Source organism: Peromyscus leucopus, chromosome 2 (genome assembly GCF_004664715.2).
Source record: "Peromyscus leucopus breed LL Stock chromosome 2, UCI_PerLeu_2.1, whole genome shotgun sequence".
NCBI lineage: Eukaryota > Metazoa > Chordata > Mammalia > Rodentia > Cricetidae > Peromyscus > Peromyscus leucopus.
Genome location: NC_051064.1, coordinates 55,076,245 through 55,099,053, shown reverse-complemented (window position 1 = coordinate 55,099,053; position 22,809 = coordinate 55,076,245). Strand labels below are relative to the sequence as shown.

The 22,809-nt window shown below is 41.9% G+C and overlaps 1 protein-coding gene across 10 annotated transcripts in view; it reads left to right on the top strand.

The window, feature by feature from the left end:
• Rnf38 (ring finger protein 38) overlaps nt 1-22,809 on the top strand; it is a 118,545-nt gene that overhangs the window by 70,417 nt on the left and 25,319 nt on the right. Inside the window, exons 1-2 of one of the 10 annotated variants that reach the window (XM_028894762.2) lie at nt 8,982-9,166; nt 18,245-18,307. The exons of 1 other annotated variant lie outside the window; for it this stretch is intronic. Coding sequence is in view for 3 of the 9 variants with exons in the window: in XM_037202563.1 (XP_037058458.1) it covers nt 9,467-9,475; nt 18,245-18,397 (162 nt within the window). In the remaining 6 variants the exon portion in view is untranslated. Of the gene's footprint in view, nt 1-8,548; nt 8,661-8,744; nt 9,167-9,216; nt 9,476-18,244; nt 18,398-22,809 lie in introns of those variants that run through there. 8 more of the 10 variants (XM_028894760.2, XM_037202564.1, XM_037202563.1 and 5 more) reach the window with 8 other exon arrangements.

The following is a 22,809-nucleotide window of genomic DNA, read 5'->3' as shown; positions in this document are numbered from 1 at the left end:
CAAAAATACTAGATTTCTGTAGGAGCTTAAATTTTTTTATTTACCCCATAAAAAGTTACATTATTTTAAGCATTTTTTAAAGGTTTTGATTTGTGCTGATTAGAATTCTGCTCAGGCATCCTGAGATGAAGCCTGGAAGGGTCTGTAGAATGTGGCATAGGCAGGAAGCTGCAGGCTTTGTGAATGTGTAGTGTGTATCACAGTGTCCACAACATCACTCACGTTGGCAGCATTATAAAAATGTATCCGTAGCAGGAACTCCTGTCAGTTCATTGAGTCGTTTACATTTCATACATGTGCGAGTACTAGGATTCTCCATGGCAGTGTGTATCAGCTGGATTAGTTGTATTATGCAGATACATGAGGTACACTAGAATTCCCTAGAGAAAGCTTGTTTCTTCTCAAACACGGTGAAGTAAAAAAGGTGTTCATGTGGTCCAGTCAACCGAGAACATGTAACATGTCTTACATCCAAAATCTTTTAAGAATCTCATCTCCATCTGTTCCTATTCATCAGTGATTACCTTTTTTTCCTGGTTGTCCCTGAAATGAAGGAACTTGTCTGTGCTGCTCTGTTCCTTAATTTTTCTTTAAACCAGCTTTTTATTTTAATTTTTTGAAGCATGTTTGTAAGTAAATTCATTTTACTTCCTATTTCACTGACTTTGATTACACTTCTCCTTAATGTCTTGTTGCTTCTGTTAGCTGTAGCTGACTAGTTTTATCAGTCTCTCCTCCCCAGATAGTTCTGGAACTCTGTGTTCTGAGGATTGTCTTTTCAGCAGGTCCTTTAACCCAGTGGTCTTTTGGTCACTAGCTTTTACAGCAAGCTGCTATTCACGTTGGTCCCATGAATCCTTTTAGCTTAAGTATGGACCCAGTTCCTAGTTTAGTACAGACAGTTCATATAAACCATAGTAAAGCCTCCAGGATTTAGCAGATGGGCATTGTAACAAAGAGAGTGTATAATTTGGATGTGAAGTGGCGCTGTTCTCAAAGTCCACTGGCTTAGGTTCAGCCTCAGGCTTTCCTCTTCCTGCTCTAGTGCTTGGCTCGCTGCTGTCCCTGGAGTTATCCTCTTTCCAAGGCAGTACCCTGAAAAAAACACTGCTCTTTTCTACTCCAGAATAGACTCGAAACTATTTGCATTTACTCTTGGTTGCAGTTAAAAAAAAAATTGGCACAATCTTTTAGGAGCAATTTAGATTGTATCTAGAAAAAATGTGAAGCATGTATTCTTTGAACAAGCCACTCCACTGCTACACGTTTGCTTTATGGATATGTTTTCAAATGTATGCTAGACTACATTTTATAAGAATTTTCATGATTAAAAGACCATCTCTAACAATAAAAGTGTAGGCTTTGTTGGAAAGAATAACAAATCTGTGCTTAGCTTTTTCCTATGTCTGGCTGTACAGTGGACTTGGTAAAGCTATGCTGTTATGATAGGATACACCTAAGATTAAGCCTATAGAGTAATATTATAGTGAGAGTTATAATTACAGTTGTTCTCAAGATGCTCTTTTTTTTTTTTTTTTTTTTTTTTTTTTAATCTAACAGCTCTGTTTTAAAAGGCATAAAAAGGCTGGGGAAATGATCAGTGGGTAAAGCTTGCCCAAACATGAGGACCTGAGTTTGAATTCCCTGAACCCACATTAAACTGGGCATGATAGCATATATTTGTAATCCCAGTGCTGCAGAGGGGAAAATAAACGGAGACAGGAGAACCCCTAGAAGCTCTTGGGCCAGCTATCTTGGCCTAGGCACAGCAAAAACAAGAGATCCTGTCACAACACTTAAGGTCATCCTCTGACTTGAACACATGTTCTGAGGCATGGGACTGCCGTGTTCTTGCATACAATCACATATACACATTCACAAAAGGATACACACACACACACACACACACACACACACACACACACACACACACACAGGCAGACAATGCAGAGGGAACCTTATTGCTTCAGGGTCAGTTCCTTCCTGCACATCCTGTCCTCAAGAGGAGTACGCTGCACCATGCATGCGTGTGCTCTTGGCTCTCTCTGTCTCGTAGGCTGTCCATCTCTGTTTTCCTGTTCTGACTCTGTTGGTCCTGGGCATGCAGATTGAGTAATCTTTTGAATTCCTTGGCTGATGGCTTTTCAGCCTGGCTTTTCTCTCACCCACTCCTCATCTTCACTGGCATGTTTTTCTCTTTTGCGGGTGTCTGTGGCCCCACCTCTGTCGTCCCTCACTTGCACAGTGGGAACAGCCCCCTGACCACTCAGCTGCGGCCCCCCCCCCCCCCCCAGAAGGTAACATACCAAGGAAGACTTTCGGTGGACTTGGGGTTGGACGGGCCTTTGCTGCCCCCTTCTGGGTTTTAGCAACTGTAATTGGAAGTTGCTGCTAATTAATTAAATGTTCCTGTGGACAGGTGTTAACATTTCTTGTGAAACAGCGTATGCGGATTGTTTACGTGGATACCACCTTGGCCTGCTTGCAGATGGACGAGGCTGTTCTCTTCACCCATTAGAAGCTTTCATCTTATCAGGCTCTTTCACCGGAGTTTAGTGGAAAACATACTTTTAGGAGGAGAGTAAGTGAGCAAAACAAGCTTTATGAAAAGTTTTGAAGTGTTTTGTTGTTAGTGGGTTTTTTTTTTCTCTTCTGCCTCTTTCCCCCCTTTCCTTAATTTTTTATGCCCTATTCTTAGGAGTTTGCCTATTGAGAAAAATGGAATTGCCACTTTAGTGAGATAATTACTTATCAATTGAACTATTAACTACATGTGGCAGGTAGTTCTTGTGATCTCTTGCCGGATTTCATTAAGGCTCAGTGTTGACTTTAGGAGGTTTACAGTCTTGGGGCAGAAGAATCAGGTAAATACATAACTGTGAGGTAGAATGATTAATACGACATTAGAACACAAACAAGAGGCCACTAACTCAGCCTAGAGGCTGGGCTTGTTGGATTGGGGTTACCATCAGGATGTCTGCTGTGGATGTGAGGAGAATAGCTCTACTCCTGACAGTATTAACCATTAGAATTCAGAGGCTTCCAGCAAGAAGGCCTTGTCCTGGGTATTTTCCATATGAATGGTTTTTCAATATCAGGACAAATGATTCTTTTGTTTGATTTTGAGACAGGCTCTCAATATGTAACCCTGGCTGGCCTGGAACTCACTGTATAGATGAGGTTCACCTCCATTTCATAGAGATCCACTAGTCTTTGCCTCCTAAGTGTTGGCATTAAAGATGGGTGGCACCATGCCTGGCTAGACAAGTGATTCTTCCTCCCTTCTTCCCTCCCTCCCTCCCTCCCTCCCTCCCTCCCTCTCCTCTCCTCTCTCTCTCTCTCTCTCTCTCTCTCTCTCTTCCTTCTGACCTTCCTTCTTTCCTTCCCTTTCTCTCTCTGTCTCTGTCTCCCTCCCTCTCTCCCTCCCTTTCTTCCTTCTTTCTCTTCTTCTCTTTTTCTTCCCTAATCAAGAATATATTTTCTGCACACTAACCCGTATCATTTAGCAGGACAAATTTGGTAAAATTTGAATAAGAAAGACACAGTGAACTAGTACAATTAAAATTTGCTTCAACGTTTTCTTTCGAGGAAGAGACACCACATTTCAACTTAAGAAAAACACTTTCCAGTCCAGGTCCTTTATTTCTCTTTGTACAGTAGGTCATGAATTCACATGGAATGGGCTCCAGCAGCTCAGGCTCCTTCCTTTCTGTCAGTCCTCACAAAGTGTGCTTCTCCGGGTGGGGCAGGCCCGTGCTCCCACCGGCCCCAGGTGCCCTTCTCCTCGGCTTCCCTTTTCTCCTGATTGTTTCTTTCACCTGGTTGTGGAAGCTGTCTCGATTCTTAGAGTGCCTGATGTGCCCAGTCTGCAGTTCATTCTTTTGGCAAGAATCTTGCCCTTGTTTACAATGATGCCCACAGCATTACTGGAAGATGGCTGCCAAGGCCAAGACCAGTGATTCTTCATGTGCATTTCTTAATCATGTTTTTAAGGTCTTAAAATAGGAAATGACCTTTCCCATCTCTGAACCTTTTTTGCCATCCAGCATACCTCCAACATGGGCATCTGTGACAGACAAGTAGAAATATGAACTGCCTTCAAAGAGCTTACAGTTCAATGAAGAAATAGGCATTTATTAAATATTGCATTATTTTATTATTGAAGTATCTTAAACAAATAAATACAGCCTGCAGCCTCATAGCCTTCTTTTTCATAGAACAGTCCTTCAGACAACCATTCTCTTGTATCCTTAGTATATGGTAAAGCAAATTAATCTGAAAAACAACTTTTATTTACCATCTGACAGCATAAAGTAGCACTTCTCTAAGCTTGTAATTATTGTTTATGTAATGTGCTGGAAAATATATTTACCTGGGCTGTGGTGGCGCACACCTTTAATCCCAGCACTCGGGAGGCAGAGGCAGGCGGATCTCTGTGAGTTCGAGGCCAGCCTGGGCTACAGAGTGAGTTCCAGGAAAGGCGCAAAGCTACACAGAGAAACCCTATCTTGAAAAACCAAACCTGCCCCCCAAAAAAGAAAGAAAGAAAAAAAAGAAAATATATTTATAATGTTTTCCAAATTTGCAATTGGGTTGTAGTTTTCCAAAAGCAGACTGTGAGCAGTATGTGTGTGTGTGTGTGTACCCATCCTAATATTATAGTTGTTTTCCTCTTAGTTAGAAAATAAAAAGACTAAGCACCTAAAACCTTTTTAATTCCAGGTACAGGTTTGGTAGTCAATGAGTTTTCCAAATGTTCAGAGGAGGTATAACACACTGGTCCTCCAGTCCTTCATTCATTTCTAGAGCACAGGAGAGAGAGAGAGAGAGAGACAGACAGACAGACAGACAGACAGACAGACACAGAAACTGGCTCTGATATTTCCTAAGACTAACAAAAATATTTGTAATAAAATCTGGTGTGGACATTAAAAATGGAAAATTATACCTATGCACAAGGACACAGAGTAAATGTCCTAAAGAATATAAGCATACCAAATCCATCAGTATTTAAAAGGACAATATAATAAGACCCAAATGGATTTATTAGCAATATAAAGTTGGTTTAATAGTCAAAATTCAACCAATGTAGTTTGTACCTTAACAACAAAAAATCATGATGTACAAAGAAAATTTTAACAAAAATTAAACAACCATTTACATGCATTTTCAGCAAATTAGAAATAGAAGAGATTCCTTAAGTTATTAATAGAATCTACCAAAACCAAAGCAAACCAAACCAAACCCCAAAAACTCCATTCTCCAATGTTGACAGTTGTCTAGATTTACTTAGGAAACGCCAGGTCTTACCATGGCAGTTTCCCTCTGCACTGGAGGGAACTTACCAGCCAGTGCAGTGAGACACTAAGATAGATATATGTTGGCAAGAAAAAAAATGAGCAGTTTTATTATTTTTGGCTGAATATCCAGAACTTAAACAGGACTGCATATTTTAAAAAGCCTCAAGGGTTGATATTTAATTAATAGCTGAATTAGAGGTCACAATTGGAATAAACCCAAGAACTGAAATGTAAGATAATTACAGAAAATTGTGAAGCATCATTGGAAAAATGATTTTTTTTGATCATTGAGCTCAGCCAGTAGAAGGCCTCATCTTGCTCAGGTGCTGGAGGAGTCAACTTTATCAAAGCCATCACTCCTCTTCATTCATCTCTAGATTCAATGGAGTCCTAGTTCAAGTCCTATGTGGGCAGTAGTGGCACACACCTCTAATCCCGTCACTCGGGAGACAGGCAGGCAGATCTCTGTGAGTTCCAGGCCAGCCTGGTCTACAGAGCTACACAAACAAACAAAAAACAAACAAACAAAAAATCCTACTTGTTCTTTTTCTTTCCTTCTGTCCTTTCTTTAGAATTATTGTTTTTATTGAAATTCAAAAGACTAATAAGTAGTTTTGAAAGCAAGAAAAGATGACCTCCTTCAACAGATAAACAGTGGACACAATCTATGAGAGTGAGAAGAACTGTTTTCTTTTTGAGACAGTGTCTTGTTACACAGTGCATACTGGACTGGAATTCATAATCTTCTGCCTTAACCTCTCAAATCCCGGGATCAGAGGCATATGCCACCACACCGGGCCAGAAAAAGCCAACTTGATTACCGCTTGATCAAATCAAATTCTAGGTTATATGTATGACTAAACATGAAAAGGAAAAAATAAATCTCTTAGAAAATTCCTTAATGATCTAAGTGCGAAGGTGTGTGTCTGTGTGTTGGGGATGCACCTCAAGGCTTTCGGCATGCTAGACACATGCTCTATCACTGAGCTACACTTACGCCTGGAAGAGTTTTTAAATAATGTAACAACAGATGAACACCAAACCATTAGCTAAAAACTTAGAGAAAACCAATGGTGTGTTAGTGTGTTAGAAATGTCCCAAGAGAGAGAGAGAGAAAAGAATTGTTAATCAAATCCTTGAGAAAATGAGGCTAGAATCAGAATTGGAGTGGTGTGAATTCTCACTTGGCCATCGAATCTAAAATCTTTTATGGTTTCTGTATGATGGTGGATGCCTAGCAAGGTTTTTAATGACTGCTGTTACTCCTTTGCATTAGAATGTAGGGCACCTGGGCTGATCGCTAAATAACTACCAGAGGCATTTGAAGGCATTTCAGTGTCTTCTTGTTTGATAGGCAGTGATTTGATACATTTTTTTAGAAAGGAACTTAAATGTCTTGTATACTTTAAGAAGTTTTGTAGCCATTCATAATTTCCACCTGTCATGAAAACCAGTTGTAAAGGGGAGCCTTGGAGTCAGAGTTCTCAAAAAGCTCTCACCAGAGCGACAGCTTTGCCTTCAGATGCTGCACGTGCAACTTTAAAATGGTGTTCATTTGCTAGCATGCACTAGTTACACACATTCCAAGTGCCATGCCACATGGAGCTAGCTGATACCTTCTGGACTGTGCAGTTGTAGAAAATTCCCTTAGAGAAAGTTTTTTTTTTTGTTTGTTTTTTTGTTTTTAAAGCGGCTCTTGCCAACAGGGCTTTCTGCTATTGTGGAAAAAGCAAGCAAAGCTTTAGCTGGACTACTGTTGAACAACTACTCAGATATAATTACAGCCCCACCATATTAAAGTTGTCAGGTGTCCCTCATGAAAAGCATACCACTTACGGTGTTTCTGTGAGTATCAGATTTGGGGGTTAAAAACATTTAGAAGCTTTGTGTAGTAGCACATGCCTCTAATCACCTTTAATCCCAGCAGAGGCAGGCATATCTCTGAGTTTGAAGCCAGTCTGGTCTAAGAGTGAGTTCTAGGACAGTCAAAGCTACATAGTGAGACCCTGTCTCAAAGAAAGGGAGGAAAGGGAGAGAAGGAGGAGGAGCAGGAGCAGGAGGAGGAGGAAGAGGAGGAGGAGGAGAGGCATTTAGAGAAAATGGATCCACTGTATGCACCCAAAGCCTTGTTTGGGACTTACAACTTTGTGTCTCCAAACTGGTTGCTCTACAAAACTGGCAGAGGCCTTGGGTAGGGTGAGGTGTCACTAATTGGCTCCGTAAGGGAGTGTAGAACTGCGGTGGGGGGTGGGGGGTGGGTGGGTGCTGCACAGGACCTGCTGTCTCATTCCAGCTTCTTTGTGCTAGACCTTTGATTCAGCAGTTGCTAAGCACCTGAAATTGTGGACCTTGGTCACAGTAGAGCACTGGTGCTCAGTCTGATACTGGTGACCGTACACAATTACCATATGGTGTTATTAAGAGTGTATAAGGTCCAAAAAGATCCTGAAACATTTTAGATCTGTTTCTGTTACCCAAGGCCACTGAGATTCAGAAGGAAAGAGAAAGGTTTAAGCAGTCTACAGAAGCAGTGTCTAAGCTTGATTGCTTTCTTTCCTAGGTCCTCTTCCCCCCCTCCTACCCCCACCCTAGATTTTTAGACCGCATTCCAATACAGTAGACCAGGCGGACCTCAACCTCTCCGAAGTCCTTTCTTAGCTTCCCAGTGTGAGGCCACTATGCCTTGTTGAGTCTGGGTTTTCTGCTCACTGTTCCTTTACAGTTTCACTTCCCTTTTTAAACATCAACCTTTAAAGACTCTTCTAATTTCTATCTGCTTAAAACGCCCACCGCTTCCATAATTCCAATGGCATTCAGCAATCTTTTTCCTTGTGTTTATTGCGCCATTATAGGCATTGTCGTCTCTGTTGGGTCTTGAATTCAGTCGTGAGCCAGGCGGCTTCGGCTTTCGAGTCTATTTTCTATCAGCAAAGTCAGAGAATCTGTCCGACTCGTCCTGACGGGTCGGACAAGTTAGATACAAGCCTGCTTGTTTGTGAGACCCTGTGTGTACATCAATAAAAATTCCTACTTCTTCCGTCATGTAACTACACATGATATTGTGAGGTTTACTGCTCCTCTGCTGAGTTTTGGAGTTGCTGGCTGGAGCGGAAGCCGCCTCTGTGTTAGGGGCAGCCCGCGCTGGAAGGCGCTGCCCCACCTCCCCACCTTCGCTGCTCGCGCCGGCCTGGCGAGTGAGCTGGGCGGGGCTGCGCAGCAGCGCTGCGCACCGGCTCTGTTGCCGGAACTGGCCCGAGCGGCCTGGACGCGCGCAGCCCCGCCCCCGCGGGTGGAAACAAAGGGGGCTCGGCGCGGGGGAAGAGGCGGAGCTCTCTGGCGGTCCTGCTCTTGGCTGGCTAGGTTTGTGAGGAGGAGGAGGAGGGAGGGGCAGGCGTCCGCGATCCAGAGGCGGGAGGCCCTGGAGCTCCGCGGCCGGAGACCTAGCGCCTAGGGTATCGCCTGCGCGCGCAGCGCAATCCACTGCGCCGGCGCGGCCGGTGCCGGTCCGCGAGCGCCGAGGCGGGGTGCAGTGGGGCGGGGCCCCTCGTGCGGCTGGCGGGCGGCCCTCCGGAGGCCCGGGCGGTTGGGACGCTGGGCGGAAAGGATGGGGCCTCGGAGGCGCTAGCCGACTCCTTCAGGGCTGGGCGTGGAGCCGTGGTTTCCTGACGAGGCCCGTGTGATGGTGCCAGGAGGAAGGAAGCGCCGTGACAGCGCCTCAGTCGGAACCGAGGTTCCGGGGGCGAGGAGGCCCGGGGACGGCGGCCCTGGCGAGCTGGCCGCCGGCGGGGCGAGTGGTCACAATAGGAGGCGGCGGCCCGGCCCGGAGCGGCGGGAGCAGCCCCGCAGGGCGGAGCCTCCCCTCGCAGGTACTGGCCCCGCAGCCGTTGGCTCCCGCACGAGGGCGGTACTGGCCGCGGGAGGTTGGGAGCCGGCGGGCCGCGCTTGGCGGACGTTTCCCGGCAGCCCGGCGCTCTTTGTTCCCGCCGCGGCGGGGAGCCGGCTCGCCCCTGCCCGGCCGAGACGCAGGTGAAATGATGTCACCTGGGAGAACGCAGAACCCGGTCGGAGGGGTCCTCTCTCGCGGCCTTCTGCCTCCTCCGCGGGTTTTTGTACGGGCTCGGTTTTTGTTCTCAGTGGATGGAAGTTTTTCCTTTCAGGGCTGAAGAATGAGAGAGGTTGGTTTTTGAAACGGGAGTGTTTCGGGCTATTGAAGGCAGGCCAAAGAGAACTAAGTTATTTTCCTGTGTGTGATCCGGCGTGGACAGCGCTTTTGTGTTGCAGAATTGGTGTGTGCTATTGAACACGCCAATTCTACCATACATAGAGTTGAAGACTTAAATATAGTTATTGCTAGCGTCGTATGAATTGAGATTAGGCGGTGGACATTGAAATGTATTTCGGCGCTCACACACAGTACTTTCTTAGAATTCTTAAGCCTGCCGTACTGCCTGTTTTCGCAGATAATATTGTAGTAACATTTACTTACCAGTTTCTTTAACTAGCAGACAGCTTTGTAACTAGACTTAAGAATTTCAATCACATTTGAATCATAGTCGAAATAAAGTAAAATTTTGTTCATTTTCTGAAACACCGTCTAATTGAGAAATCCAGCTTATGAAAAACAGAAAATAAAAGATCAAAACGTCAAATTTGGTGTAGAAATGAAGAACACTTAAAAGACGACAATTTTGCTTGTTATAGAGTACCTTCTGGCTTATAAATGTACTAGTATAGTGTGTTTTTCGTTTTGAAAACCTGGTCATCCTAAGCCTATTCATTTAGGCATCTACTTTAGAGTTGATTCCTGTCATTTTCGATTTGAATTATTCCTACAAGAACCGGAGGAATTAGAGGCTGCTAATAGGTTCTGCCCCCAACAGGTCTTTTGGGCTTCATATCCTCTCTGTAGGTTATGAAAGAATTGTAGTTAAATACTCTTAATTTTTCCACCACTGGTGTCTGAAAAGGTAGTTGTGTTTTTACACTTGTTAAAATTTATGCCCATCTTAATTTTTTAAAATATATTAAAAATAATAAATGTATGTGGACAACTTAGCCTTGTTTGTTCTGTGCTTCTGCCTCACGGGTTCTGGAAATTGATAGGTCTGGGGCTTGACAGCAAGCATCTTTACCTGCTAAGCCATTCCTCCGGGCCTTGTTTTAAAGTAAGTTGGCAAGTGTAAATCTGGGTAGGTACAGAGACTTTTCTTTACTAGAGAAGATTGAAACAAAGAGTGCTAAGGGAGTTTGCAAGCGTCATATGGAGAGTGTAGATCTGTTGTCTTTCCCTTTGCCCTTCGCATTGGGAAGGCTTTAATAACTTGTGTTAACATTGTCAGGTTGTCTGTGCGTATATTTTTACTTAGGTTAAATAGGGAATGTGAGTGAGAAATCCTTAAATAAAATCGTGAAAATGGTTAGGTAGTTGAGCAGTGTAGAAAGACCATTGGTCAAGATGTTTGTTGTTCACTTGTTCTGTATTTTGTGCTGCCTTTAGTTTGGTTTGGAAGCACTGTTTTGTAATCTTTTATTGGGAAGGTAGTTCTTGAGTTGAAATATTGTTGCATGGTGTCTATGGTTCCTTACAGATTTCTTTTTGCTTGTTTTCCAATTAAGTGCATATATGAATATAGTTTTAACTTCTACTTTACTTCATTCATAGTTTGCTTTCATTTTGTCTGCAGGGAACACAAGCATTAAGTGTTCATTTGTACCATATAGTTCTGGTTCTATTCCATCTATTAGTAGATACTGAATGCCTATTATGACATTCTCTAAAGAAAATAAATGAGTGAATTCTGTATAGTAAATTAAAGATAAATATAAACAGATGGAGTACAGGGTGATATGCACAGTCTCATTTCTCCCAGCTGGTCTGGCCGTTATACTTAGTGGTATGTGTCTCACTTCTCTCTTGCTGTGCTTTGGAACTCTGGACTGGGGAAGGGAGCAGTCTTGGGTTGTTTTCACAGAGACACACATCCACTTAGTTTGTCTTAATTCAAGAATGGGAATAAGTTTTACTTAACACATGAATTCCAGTGCTAAACAGTGATCACCCTCCCTGAAATAGAATTATTACTAGTTTTTACCCTAATTAGTGCCTGGTGGCTTTTCAAAAAATGGCCCACATAAAGGACAACCTTGGTTATTCATCCTTAACTACCGTCTTAAGACGGTCATTTACACACTGCTGTATACACACTGGCTGGTGAGTTTCATGGATTCTCCTATCTCTGTTGCTCATTTCTCCACAGGAGCACTGTGATTACAGATGCCCCCTGTTCTTTTTTTATTTTTATTTTTTTGGTTTTTTCGAGACAGGGTTTCTCTGTATAGCTTTGCGCCTTTCCTGGAACTCACTTGGTAGGCTGGCCTCGAACTCAGAGATCCACCTGCCTCTGCCTCCCAAGTGCTGGGACTAAAGGCGTGCGCCGCCGCCCGGCTAGAACTCAAGTTCTTATGGTTGTGAGCCAAGCAGATTACCCTTGAGCCATTTCCCTAGCACCCCAAGTTTTCATTAGCCTGTTTGATTCTAAACAGATTCATAATAAACTTGGGACATAATTCAGAAAAGCTGATTTGATCAGTGTGGGAGATTATTCTCTCAGTAGAGTATATTCTGTGATATACACTTCTAGGCAATAGTGACACAGTGCTAAACACAGTATATGTGTTTTCTAAACTAAAATTTATCTCAAATTTATGATGTTCCACATATTTACCCATAGTTTTTGTCTTGTTTTAGTTTGACTTGTTTGTTGAGACAAGGTCTCCTACAGACCATACTGGCCTCATTTACTGTGTAGCCAAGGTTGTTTACACTTCTGAGCCTCTAGAGTTCTGCAGTTACAGTTATATTACAATTGTGATGTAACATTTCAGGTTCCCATAATTTTGTCCCCACCCTCCTCCCACCCCACCCCCCTTCAAAGCACATATTTTAGTTTCAGCATTTGGTTTCGGCTTTTTATGCCACAATTTATTACATTTGTTTATTTATACAATTGATATACATCAACGATTATGATTAAAAAAGATTAATTGAAAGGTTTTCAGAAAAATAAAATCTACCGAGGAATAAAAAGTGATTAAGGAAAGAAAAGACTAATACAAAAATGCTGTGAATTTTTTAAATAATTACATTTATTTTATATGTATGTCTCACCTGTACCAGAACTGGCACGTGTAGATCCTAGGGACTGAACTAGAGTTTTGAGCAGCGTAATTTGTAAAAGCCACATTATTTAGTACTATCCTGGATGTTGTGGTTTACATCCTTAATTCCAATATTTGGGAGTCTGAGGCAGGATGATTGTGAGTTTAAGGCCATCCCTGTATTTAAAAAGGAAAAAAAAAGTGGGCCCAGAAGACTGCTGAATCTCTGCTTCATTCATTTTTTATGAAAGACAAAACAAAACTAACTGAATATAGTAGAAAGCTACCGTTAGAAGCAATCTTAGAAGGAACAGTGTCTCCTCTTAAATCCTGTTATTTTAGCACAATATCTTATAACTGTGTCAATCTCCAAGACGAGGATTAGATTGTTGACTATTGATGTTATAACTACCCAAACAGAGAAGGACCCCATAAACAGAAAGTATCATAAACTGCTAGTGCATTGATGCTTGGTAGGTATATGTAAACATTAGTCTTACTTCCTAGTTATACTCAGTGAATTAGTCATGCAGTTACATGTAAACAAACATTAAAAAACAAGAAGTTCTGAGGTTGCAGATTTACTCCCCTCTTACTTGTGGTTCTGTGGCAGATATAAGCTGCATCCTAAACATAGGCTGCAGTTACCAAATATCAGTAATGTTCAAGGAGGCTAGAGACTGACAGAATTGTATCAGTTTAGGACTATGGTACAACCTTAGGGTTAACCAAGGGAAAAAAAATCAGTGAAATTATGCCTAAAACAGTTTTTACAAGGTAACAAGTTAATTTTTTATATTGATTTATTGATGATCTCCCCCCCCCCCCAAGACAGGGTTTCTCTGTGTAGCCCTGGCTATCCTGGAACTCACTTTGTAAACCAGGCTGGCCTTGAACTCAGAGATCTGCCTGCCTTTGCCTCCCAGAGTGCTGGGATCAAAGGTGTGTACCATCACAATGTTGTTTTTAAAGTTAAACTACAAGATACATTAGTGAATTAATAGATCCTGGGTTTAAGGTTCTGTTTGGTCTTTCTGAGGTGCACGGCTCTAGTCAGTCCAGTTAAACCTGCTGTACAGTGCATACAAATCAGAGAGCCTGTTGTAGTTTGCGTCCTGTGGCTTTGATTAAACACCATTACTGAAAGAACTTGGGGAGCAAACCGCTTATTTCATTTATATAGCTTATGGTCCATCATGAAGGGGAGTTAAGGCAGGAACTGAAGTAGAGGGCATGGAAAACACTGCTTACTGTCGTGCTCAGCCTGCTTTCTAATGTAATCCAGGACCACCTGCCCAGGGGTGGTACTGCTTGTTTATAGTGAGCCGGGCCCTTCCACATCAGTCATTAATCAAAATAATGCCTTACACAGGCCTTTTAAAATGTATATACTGGTTTTATTTATTTGAGATAGGGTCTCTGCTGTGCAGCTCTCACTAGCCTAGACCTCACTAGAGCATGCTGGTCTTGAACACAGATCTTTCTGCTGTGTTAAAGGTATATACCACCATGCCCAGCCTATAGGCCAGTTTTATGGTACATTTTCTCTGTTGAGCTTCCGTCTCCTAGATGAGACTCTAGTTTGTGTCAGGTTGGCAAAAACTAGTCAGCACAGGGTCCAGTTTCATTTCCTGGCATAAAGTTAGCTACTATCAGGCTGAGATTGTATTTGTTTAAATAAAAATATCCTTGGAGTGGAGAGGGCGCTCTGAGGAATCAAATGTAAGGTCCTGTGCATGTAAGGCAAGCGCCCTGCCATGGAATATGCTAATCCTATAACAATGTCTTGGTTTATGCTCTCATAATGAAGGTTTGAGTTCTGTTCACTTCACCTTAGTTGTGTGCACTCAGATGTACTATGTTAGTTCTCTGTTGTGTATATCAGATTACCTGGAATCTGAATTACAAAATCTGTTACCTTAAAATTAACTTGTATCAAGGCCAGTCATGATGTTGCAGGACTTTAATCCCAGATTTTGGGAGGCAGAGACAGGTCTCTGAATTCAAGGCTAGCATGGTCTACTTATGAGTTCTAGGACAGCCAGAGCTACATAGTGAGACCTTGCCTTGAAAAAAAATCAACCAACCAAAATCCTTGGCGAGTTTTTGTTGTTGTTTGTTTTTTTTTTTTTTTTTTTTTTTTTTTTTTTTTTTTTTTTTTTGAGACAGGGCTTCTCTGTGTAGCTTTGGCTCCTTTCCTGGAACTCACTTTGTAGCCCAGGCTGGCCTTGAACTCACAGAGATCCGCCTGGGATCGAGCACTGGCATTAAAGGTGTGCTTGGTTCCAATCAAAAACCTTGTATGAGATGTCCTGGTATGAGTTAGCTACTGGGTCTTCTGCTTCTTATGTTAGCTGGCAGGAGCTCACATTCTTTAGTTTGAAATCATTGGTTGATAGAATGTGGTATTCCCCATTTACTCATTGTCATCTGGTAACTGCTCCAGTGCCAGGGCCTGCTGTCCTCAGTTCCCACCCTTCTCTCATCTTCTCAGAGTACTACAGCTTGGTTTGAAAGGCTGATAGGAGAGCTTTTCAAGAACGGCGGCTCAGTTCTGTTTTTAGAACTTTCTCTGATTAAGTCAGGCTCTCTTATGATGGCTTCCCTCCTGATGAACTTAAAATCCACCATTGGAATCTTGAGAACTCTGAAAGACACTCCCACTTTGGCACCCCCCCCCCCATGTTCTCTATCAAGTGGAATGGGGAGGATTAGAGTGGTGAGCATTTACAGTGACATCTTATATAGGACATTTTCTTACCATATATTACACATAAATAAATGTTCCTATGAACTTACTGGGAGGGCCTTCGCTGGTTTTGATCAAGCCCAGCAGTGGTTTTATCATAGACTATAGGACTTGAATATAACTCTTCTACAATATTGTTTGTCCTCTGTTCAGAGATAAATGAAGTTTCTGACAGAAGGAAACTATTGGAAATAGGAAAAGATATACTTGAAAGTTATTATTATCTTATGACAACAGGAGCCAAGGGCGCCATAGTTTGTTTTGTTTTGTTTTTATGTTTTACTTATGATGGAAATCTTTTTAAATTCTATTTTGATGGTTCCTTTTTATTTTTTATATGCATTGGTGTTTTGCTTGCATGTATGTCTGTGTGAGGATGTTAGATCCCCTGGAAATGAAGTTATAGACAATTGTGTGCTGCCATGTGGATGCTGGGAATTGAACTCAGGACCTCTGGAAGAGCAGCTGGTGCTCTTAACCTCTGAGCTATCTCTCCAGCCCCTGATGATGGAAATCTTAAAATCTCCAAAGGATCAAAGAGGGAAGAATAAAGCTGACTCTGATTTCTGTTTTACCAGCCAGGTACTTGTGCTTGTGATTTGTAAGACTGTTTGGGTATGGTGGTTGATGGTAAGTGACTAATTAAGAGCATTGGCATCTCTTGCAGAGGACTTGAGTTCGGTTCCTAGTACCCACATGGCAGCTCACAACTGTACGTAATTCCAGTTCAGGTGATCCAATACCCTCTTCTAGCCTCCAGGGGTACCTGGCATTACATGGTGCACAGACACCCACAGACAAAACATCCAAAATTTACTTACTGTGAGAATAAGAATCCTAAGAGAATGGCAGGTAGAATATAAACTGGCAGAAGGAACAGCTCATTTGGGGAGAATGTGTGAAGTTCCTTATTTAGTGATGATCAAGAGTGGCAAATACACCTAATCTGCTTTGGATTTGTTTTGTTGTTTTGAGAAAGGGACTTGCTATGTAAGACTGGTCTGGAATTTGTTAGCAGCCCTATCTCAGCCTCTAGAGTGCTGTCTACAGGTATAAGCTCCTTGTGCTATGCTGGGAATCAAATCTACCTTTTGTTTTCAGACTGGTTATGTTCCAGTGCTGGTTTGCTTTATAGCATTTAAATGTCATACTGTAGTTGGCTACTTGCATCTGTTTTGTCATGTCCTTTTTCACATTTATCTGTGGTGGTAGTGGGGTGGCGCACATTCAAACCATGACACATGTCGAGGTCAGAAGACAAACTTCTAGGAGTAGATTCTCTTCCCCACCACCATGTGGGTTCCAGGGATCTAACTCAGGTCATCAGGCTTGGTGGCAAGGGCCTTTACCCACTGAGCCGTCTTGCTGGCCTTTCCTTTTTAATTAAAATAAACTCATTGGGACTTTTTCTTTAATCTTTATAGCTTAGTTCTGTTAATTTTGTGTGTGTGTGTGTGTGTGTGTGTGTGTGTGTGTGTGTGTGTGTGCGCGTGCCTCTGCATCTGTCTGTCTTTCTGTCTCTTAGCTCTTGAAAGACAGAAAATACTACTTTATTCATCAGTACATACTCATAAAGGTAAAGAACATTAGCATATTGTGTTTGTGATACAGAGATAAACTATAGTTATATCCAAAACATTCTGTGTAGTAAACTAACCAGTACTCCTGTAACTTCTGGATGGTGGTAGTGGGGCCTTTGGCAGTATTTTTCTTCTTATCACTAGATACGCTTATCTATCAGGTTTATAACACACCAACCACAAAATTACAGATGGGCTAGAGATGACCACAGCACATTTTATAACATTCAATGTCATAATTTCCCTGCTTTCCTATCTAGCCTCTTCTTTACTGTCCACCATACTGAAAGTTGTCTGGTTCCTTACTACACTGCTCTCGTCCAGTTACCAGAGCAGAGTACTCAGTGTCTGCTGCTGTCAGAATACTTCTATACGATGATTTACCTGTTTGTCTGTCTTTCCCCCTTCCTCCTCCTTTTATAGTGTATACTTCTTGAAGGTAGGAAACAAAAGATGCCTGTCCCCGAGGAGACCCTTAAATCTTAACACTGAGGGAAGGAATGAGGCAGGAACTGTAGAAGCCAGACAGTGTTGAGCACATGGTTTTTAGTGTGAGGACAAGCACGTCCTTAAACCTGGAGTCCCCAAGGAGAATTTCACTGTCACAGCATAGTGGAAGAGTGATGTTCATGGTTCTCAGATGCTACAGGTTAAGTATCCCACAAGTTTAAGGGGGTTGAACCCACAGTCTAGCGTCTTTAAGCGGCATTTGTTCACTTTCAGGCTTAGGCATGTGTCTTTGGTTCCCTCGTTTTGTTGTTTGTCCTTTCCCTACTGTTTGATGATTTTCTTCTCTTTTTTAAATTTTTAATCTTGAGAACAGGATCTTGATTTCTAGCCCAGGCTGACTTATAACTTGGGATATTCTTGCCTCAGTCTCCCTAGTACTGAATGAACATAGCTAAAGTTTAATAGAGTGGAGATGCTATCCCCAGTTAAACTTAAGGTTACTATATGTTATATGTTGTACAGTCTTACAGCTGAGAGTATGGAAATTTTACTATAGATATTGTCAAATCTTATCTTTTTCACCATGGTCACTTGTAAGGTCAACTAAAAGTTGTAAAAATGCATTGAGAAAAAAAAGAGTCTAGGTAGACATTCATCACTATACTTAGGTGATTTTACCTCAGGTCTTCTTACCATGAAACCTGACTGTTAGGGTTTTAGAGTTAACACCAACGAAAGAGCTCATCAGTGGAATTTTGAGGAATAAGACCTAAGTTCCTGAACTGTGCAGTTTTTATCTCAAGCCTTTTTGTGTGGGAAGCTCCATTGCTAGAGGCGGTCTCTGCCTCCTGTATGTATTGATGTTTAAAGTTACCCCCCCACCCCCAATCTCTCTGCTGACAGAATTGTCAAATACCACAAAACCCAGACTGTCCTTCCTAGGCTTGATTGTCCATATTGGTATGGCTAGCCATGAACTATCCTTTTCTTCTCCCTCTTTTTCCCAGATATCTCCCGGGGCCAATTCAGCACCTCTGCCTGGCCATCCTAACAAGGGGATTTGTGAAAGGGTGAGACTTCCGAGCCTGTTCCCTCTTCTCCCAAGTGATCAGAACACTACCGTTCAAGAGGATGCTCCCTTCAAAGCTTTCTTCTTCCAGGTTCTTATATGTTTACCCTTTCCCTACACAGGGCTGACAGCCACCATCCTAGCTTGTTTCTAGGAAGCTTAAACAGACTTCTCAGTAGCCTCTGATTTTCTGTTGTCTGTGGGAATAAATGCTCTTCTTAGAGGACTGACTTCTTCAGTATACCTTCCAGCCAGCAATTCTGAAAAGTGTCTTCTCTTGAGCTACTGTTCATTATTTGACCACTGAATATTCTGTTTAAAAAAACTTTTTTGTCTTAATCATTTGTCCTAATCATTCAGTTTCTGTAAGAAAATAGAAAGTACTAAAATATGTAAGGTGTGTACAGAAGGAAAAAATGAAAGCATGTGTTTTAAGCCATCACTACTTAGATGTTTAATGCCCAGAATGTTATAGTGATACATATTTCTGAGAGGGTACATAGGTACTTGCTTTCTGTACCTCTTTGTACCTGTAGATTTAAAAAAAAAAAAAAAAAAAGGATGTTAAGATTTTAATATAAAGTGAAAACCAGTCCACATATATTAAAATCATCGTTGGATTAACAAGATTACTTGGATCTGCTCATACAAATCACTGGCTTCTGAACTTTGACTCCATACTCCTAAAGAATCATGTTTTAATAATGGAAATCAGTATTACTATTACTACAGAACAAGCCACATCTACAGAATCACTTTTGAATGGTTGGTAGGGGTTGGTGTGTGTGTGTGTGTGTGTGTGTGTGTGTGTGTGTGTGTGTGTGTGTGTGTGTGTATGGAAAGCCTGCCCAAAGTATTGACATAGTTGATGACCAAGACTAAATGTTTCCAATAGAAACCACTCATTTTTAGTTTTCTCTAGAAATGACCTGGAACTGGTGTTAAAAGAATACATTAAGTCTGGCATGTGTTATCACCTGTAGGTGATCCAGGCCACTTCAGTCTGGTATCCTTTTAGAATTTGTGGTGGATTTTCTGTATGTGTTTATTGTCCATGTTTTCAACTCAGAATAAAATAGGCATCTTGTTCTAGGTAAGGAAATAGGCTTTAAAAAGTTCACCAAGGTGCACAGTTCATCCAGTTATTGGTGGATCAAGGGACTCATCTGATTCTCGCTGTGTTGTGTTTTCTATATCATATTACCTTTAAATAGCTACATGCATTTCTATAAATACATTTTGTAAGTATTTAACACCTAACTTTTTAGGAGGCCTAGTTGTCTGTGAATTGAATGGCATATTGACTGCCATTTTAATTACAGAATTATCTGTGCACAGAAGTTCAGTGTTGTTGGTAGGTGACTGATACTTAAGAAATTTAAAGCCAGGCTTAGTAGCAAGCACCTTTAACCTAAGCACTCCTGAGGCTGATGGAGATGGATTTCTGCAAGTTCAAGATCTATCTGGTCTACATATCGTTCTGGGACAGCCAAGGCTACGTAGAGAGACTTTGTTTCAAAAAACAAACAAACCCAAAGGAAAGAAGAAAAAAAAGAAAGGAAAAGAACTGACTTAAGGTTGGGCATGGTCTCACATGCATGTAATCTCAGTGTGGGAGGTAAAAACAGACAGATCTCTGAGTTGGAGAACAGCCTGGTATACATAGTAAGTTTCAGACCAGCCAGGGATCTTCCCTTTCCAAAAATAAGTCTCTAAATAATACACTTAACTACTGGCACTAATAGTAAGTTTTTATTTTCTGTATTCTCCATATTCCCTTGGAGGTTTTGGGAATTAATATTATTAAATTTAAACTTAGTAATTACAAATGCAGTAGATTAAACCCATGTTTAAAAAGAAAACAAAGTTAAAATTAGAGCCACCTGTGCTTAGTGGTTTTTTGTTTTTTGTTTTAAAAGCTGTTGGCAACTGAATCTAGAGCTCTACCCATGCTAGTCATATGTTATACCCTTTAATTAACTAGTCATATACTATACCCTCTAACTAACTAGTCATCACTCCCTCTAACTAACTAGTCATATACTATGCCCTCTGTCTAGTCATCTACTATACCCTCTAACTAGTTATATTACTCCCTCTAACGAGTCATATGGTACACTGTAATCCCTGGGGTTTATTGAAAAGTAAAAGCATTATAACTTTGTTAATGGTACTTAGATAGTCTTCCCTCTACCTTTAGAGCAAAGCCTTCACTGTATTTTCTCTAAGGGATGACCAGAGACTTTCTCTGCTCGGTTACTGCCCTGTAGGTTTTCTGGGTGAGAAAGATCGATCTTAGGAAGTCCTGAGGAGATACTGATACATTAGCTAATTCTCATGTCAAAATGAGTGTCATTTGTTAGCTCCGGCTGTACTTCTCCCCTAAAAAACCTGGCTTGCTGCAGACATTACTCAACATTCTCAGTGGTTAAGAACACTTCCTGTTCTTACTATGAACATTGGAGTTTGGATCCCAACACCCACTTAAGACAGCACACAAATGCTTGTAACTCCAGATGTAAGGGATCTTAAATCCTGTTCTGGCCTCCTAGGCTACCTGCATACACTCATACTTAAATAAAATTAAATAAAATAAATAAAATCTGGTTACCACACGAGAAGGAAATCCTCAGAAAGTCATTCCCTTACTATGTTCTCTTTCCTTGTCTTTGGCTTTTCCTAGATAACTCCTTTGTAACTTTTTTTTAAACACATTTTTTAAAAATTGATTCTTTGGAAATTTCACATCGTGTACTGAAATCCCACTCATTTCCCAGTCCTTTCATGTCCTCCTTCCACTCTTCTAGCCTCCCTCACAACAAAAGAAATTTTTAAAAAAATCTGCTGCTCCTCCTCCTCCTCCTCCGTCGTCCCTGTCTCCGTCATACAGGGAGCTGCAGCGTGTCATGTGCTACACCCTTTTGTCCAAGCAGCTGCACTTGCAAATGTTGGTTGCAATGAGTTGTTGGTCTGGTTCTGGTGCATCATCAATACTGGACCCTCACTGAAACTCCCCTCGGATATCGGCTATTGCCCCAGTCATGGAGATCCTGCGGCTGTGGTTCCGCAGGACCAGTCACTTCCCGTGCTTCAGCAGATCATAGATGGGGTAGATGTTGGGGTGCGTCCACTCAAAGACCTGCATGTGGGCGGTCAGCACAGGCCTCCACCGGGACCACCTTATTTGTAACTTTTATTTTGCCACCTTTCTAAAAGTTTTTTTTTTTTAAGATTCTATTTGAGTGTGTGCTCTAGTGTGTGCATGTGTGTATGTGCACATGTGAGCGTGAGCACATACACAGCCCCTGCAGTTGTGACAGGGTTTGTGATCCACCTACCTGGGTAATGGGAGCCATACCCTGGAAGAGCAAATATGTGCTCTTACATGCTAAGCCATCTCTCCAGCCCTGCCTTCTTTCCTTTTCTGTTGTGTTGTTGTGTTGTGGTTTGGTGGGCTGTCCTTCTCACATTTATGAAAGGTGGATACAATTCAGTGAGTTTGTTGTCCCTGGAATATGTTCAATTGACTTTTTTTTTTTTTTTTTCTTTTTTGGTTTTTCGAGACAGGGTTTCTTGTGTTTTGCGCTTTCTGGAGTCATTGTACCCAGGCTGCCTCGAACTCACAGAGATCCGCCTGGCTCTGCCTCCCGAGTGCTGGGATTAAAAGGCATGCGCCACCTCCGCCCGGCCTGACTTTTTTTTTTAAGGTAAATTAGAAACTTCATATTCTGTTAAAGATAAGACTTGTAGAGAAAGTCTGCGAGTTTCAAGGAGAATTAGAGACTTTTAGGTCATGCTATGCTTGCTCTAAGATGAAGTTTTGAATAAAACTGGAAGAAACCTAAGTTTATTTTCTTGTTGCTGCAACAAAATAACTGACTAAGTTAGGCAGGAAAACTGATTTTAGCTCACAGTTTGAGGTTAGAGTCCATTGTGGCAGGGGGAACATGAAGCAGTGGAGTGCCCCACATTCAAAAATGGGCTTCCTTTGTTGGTATAGTCTAACACCCCAGCCCAGGGAATGGGGCCACCGTACTTAGGATGGATCGCGCCTCCGAATCTCATTTAGAAACTTTCTTAGACATGCTTACAGGCTTGACTCCGTGGTTATTCTCTACCTCATCATGTTGACAGTCAAGATGGACCTTTACACCCCTCCCAATACAAGCTGATTCCTTCCTCTCTTGGAATGAAGAGTACAATGGTTGTTAAATCAGGCACATTTTAGTCCTCAAGTAGAGCTGGACCCTGCCTCTGCTTCTGTTGTTGATTGTTAAACTGCACCTATACCCTCCTGCCCTCTCTCATCCCTTGACCTAATTTGTACCAGTGTTCTGTACATAGAGATAGGAACCACGTTTAAATTGTTGACATCAGATACATTGAAAAAGGTAGCCCACTGTTACAGTAAAGAATTCTCGTCAGGCAGCCATGGCACACACCTTTAATCCCAACACTCGAGAGGCAGAGGCAGGCGGATCTCTCTGAGTTCGAGGCCAGCCT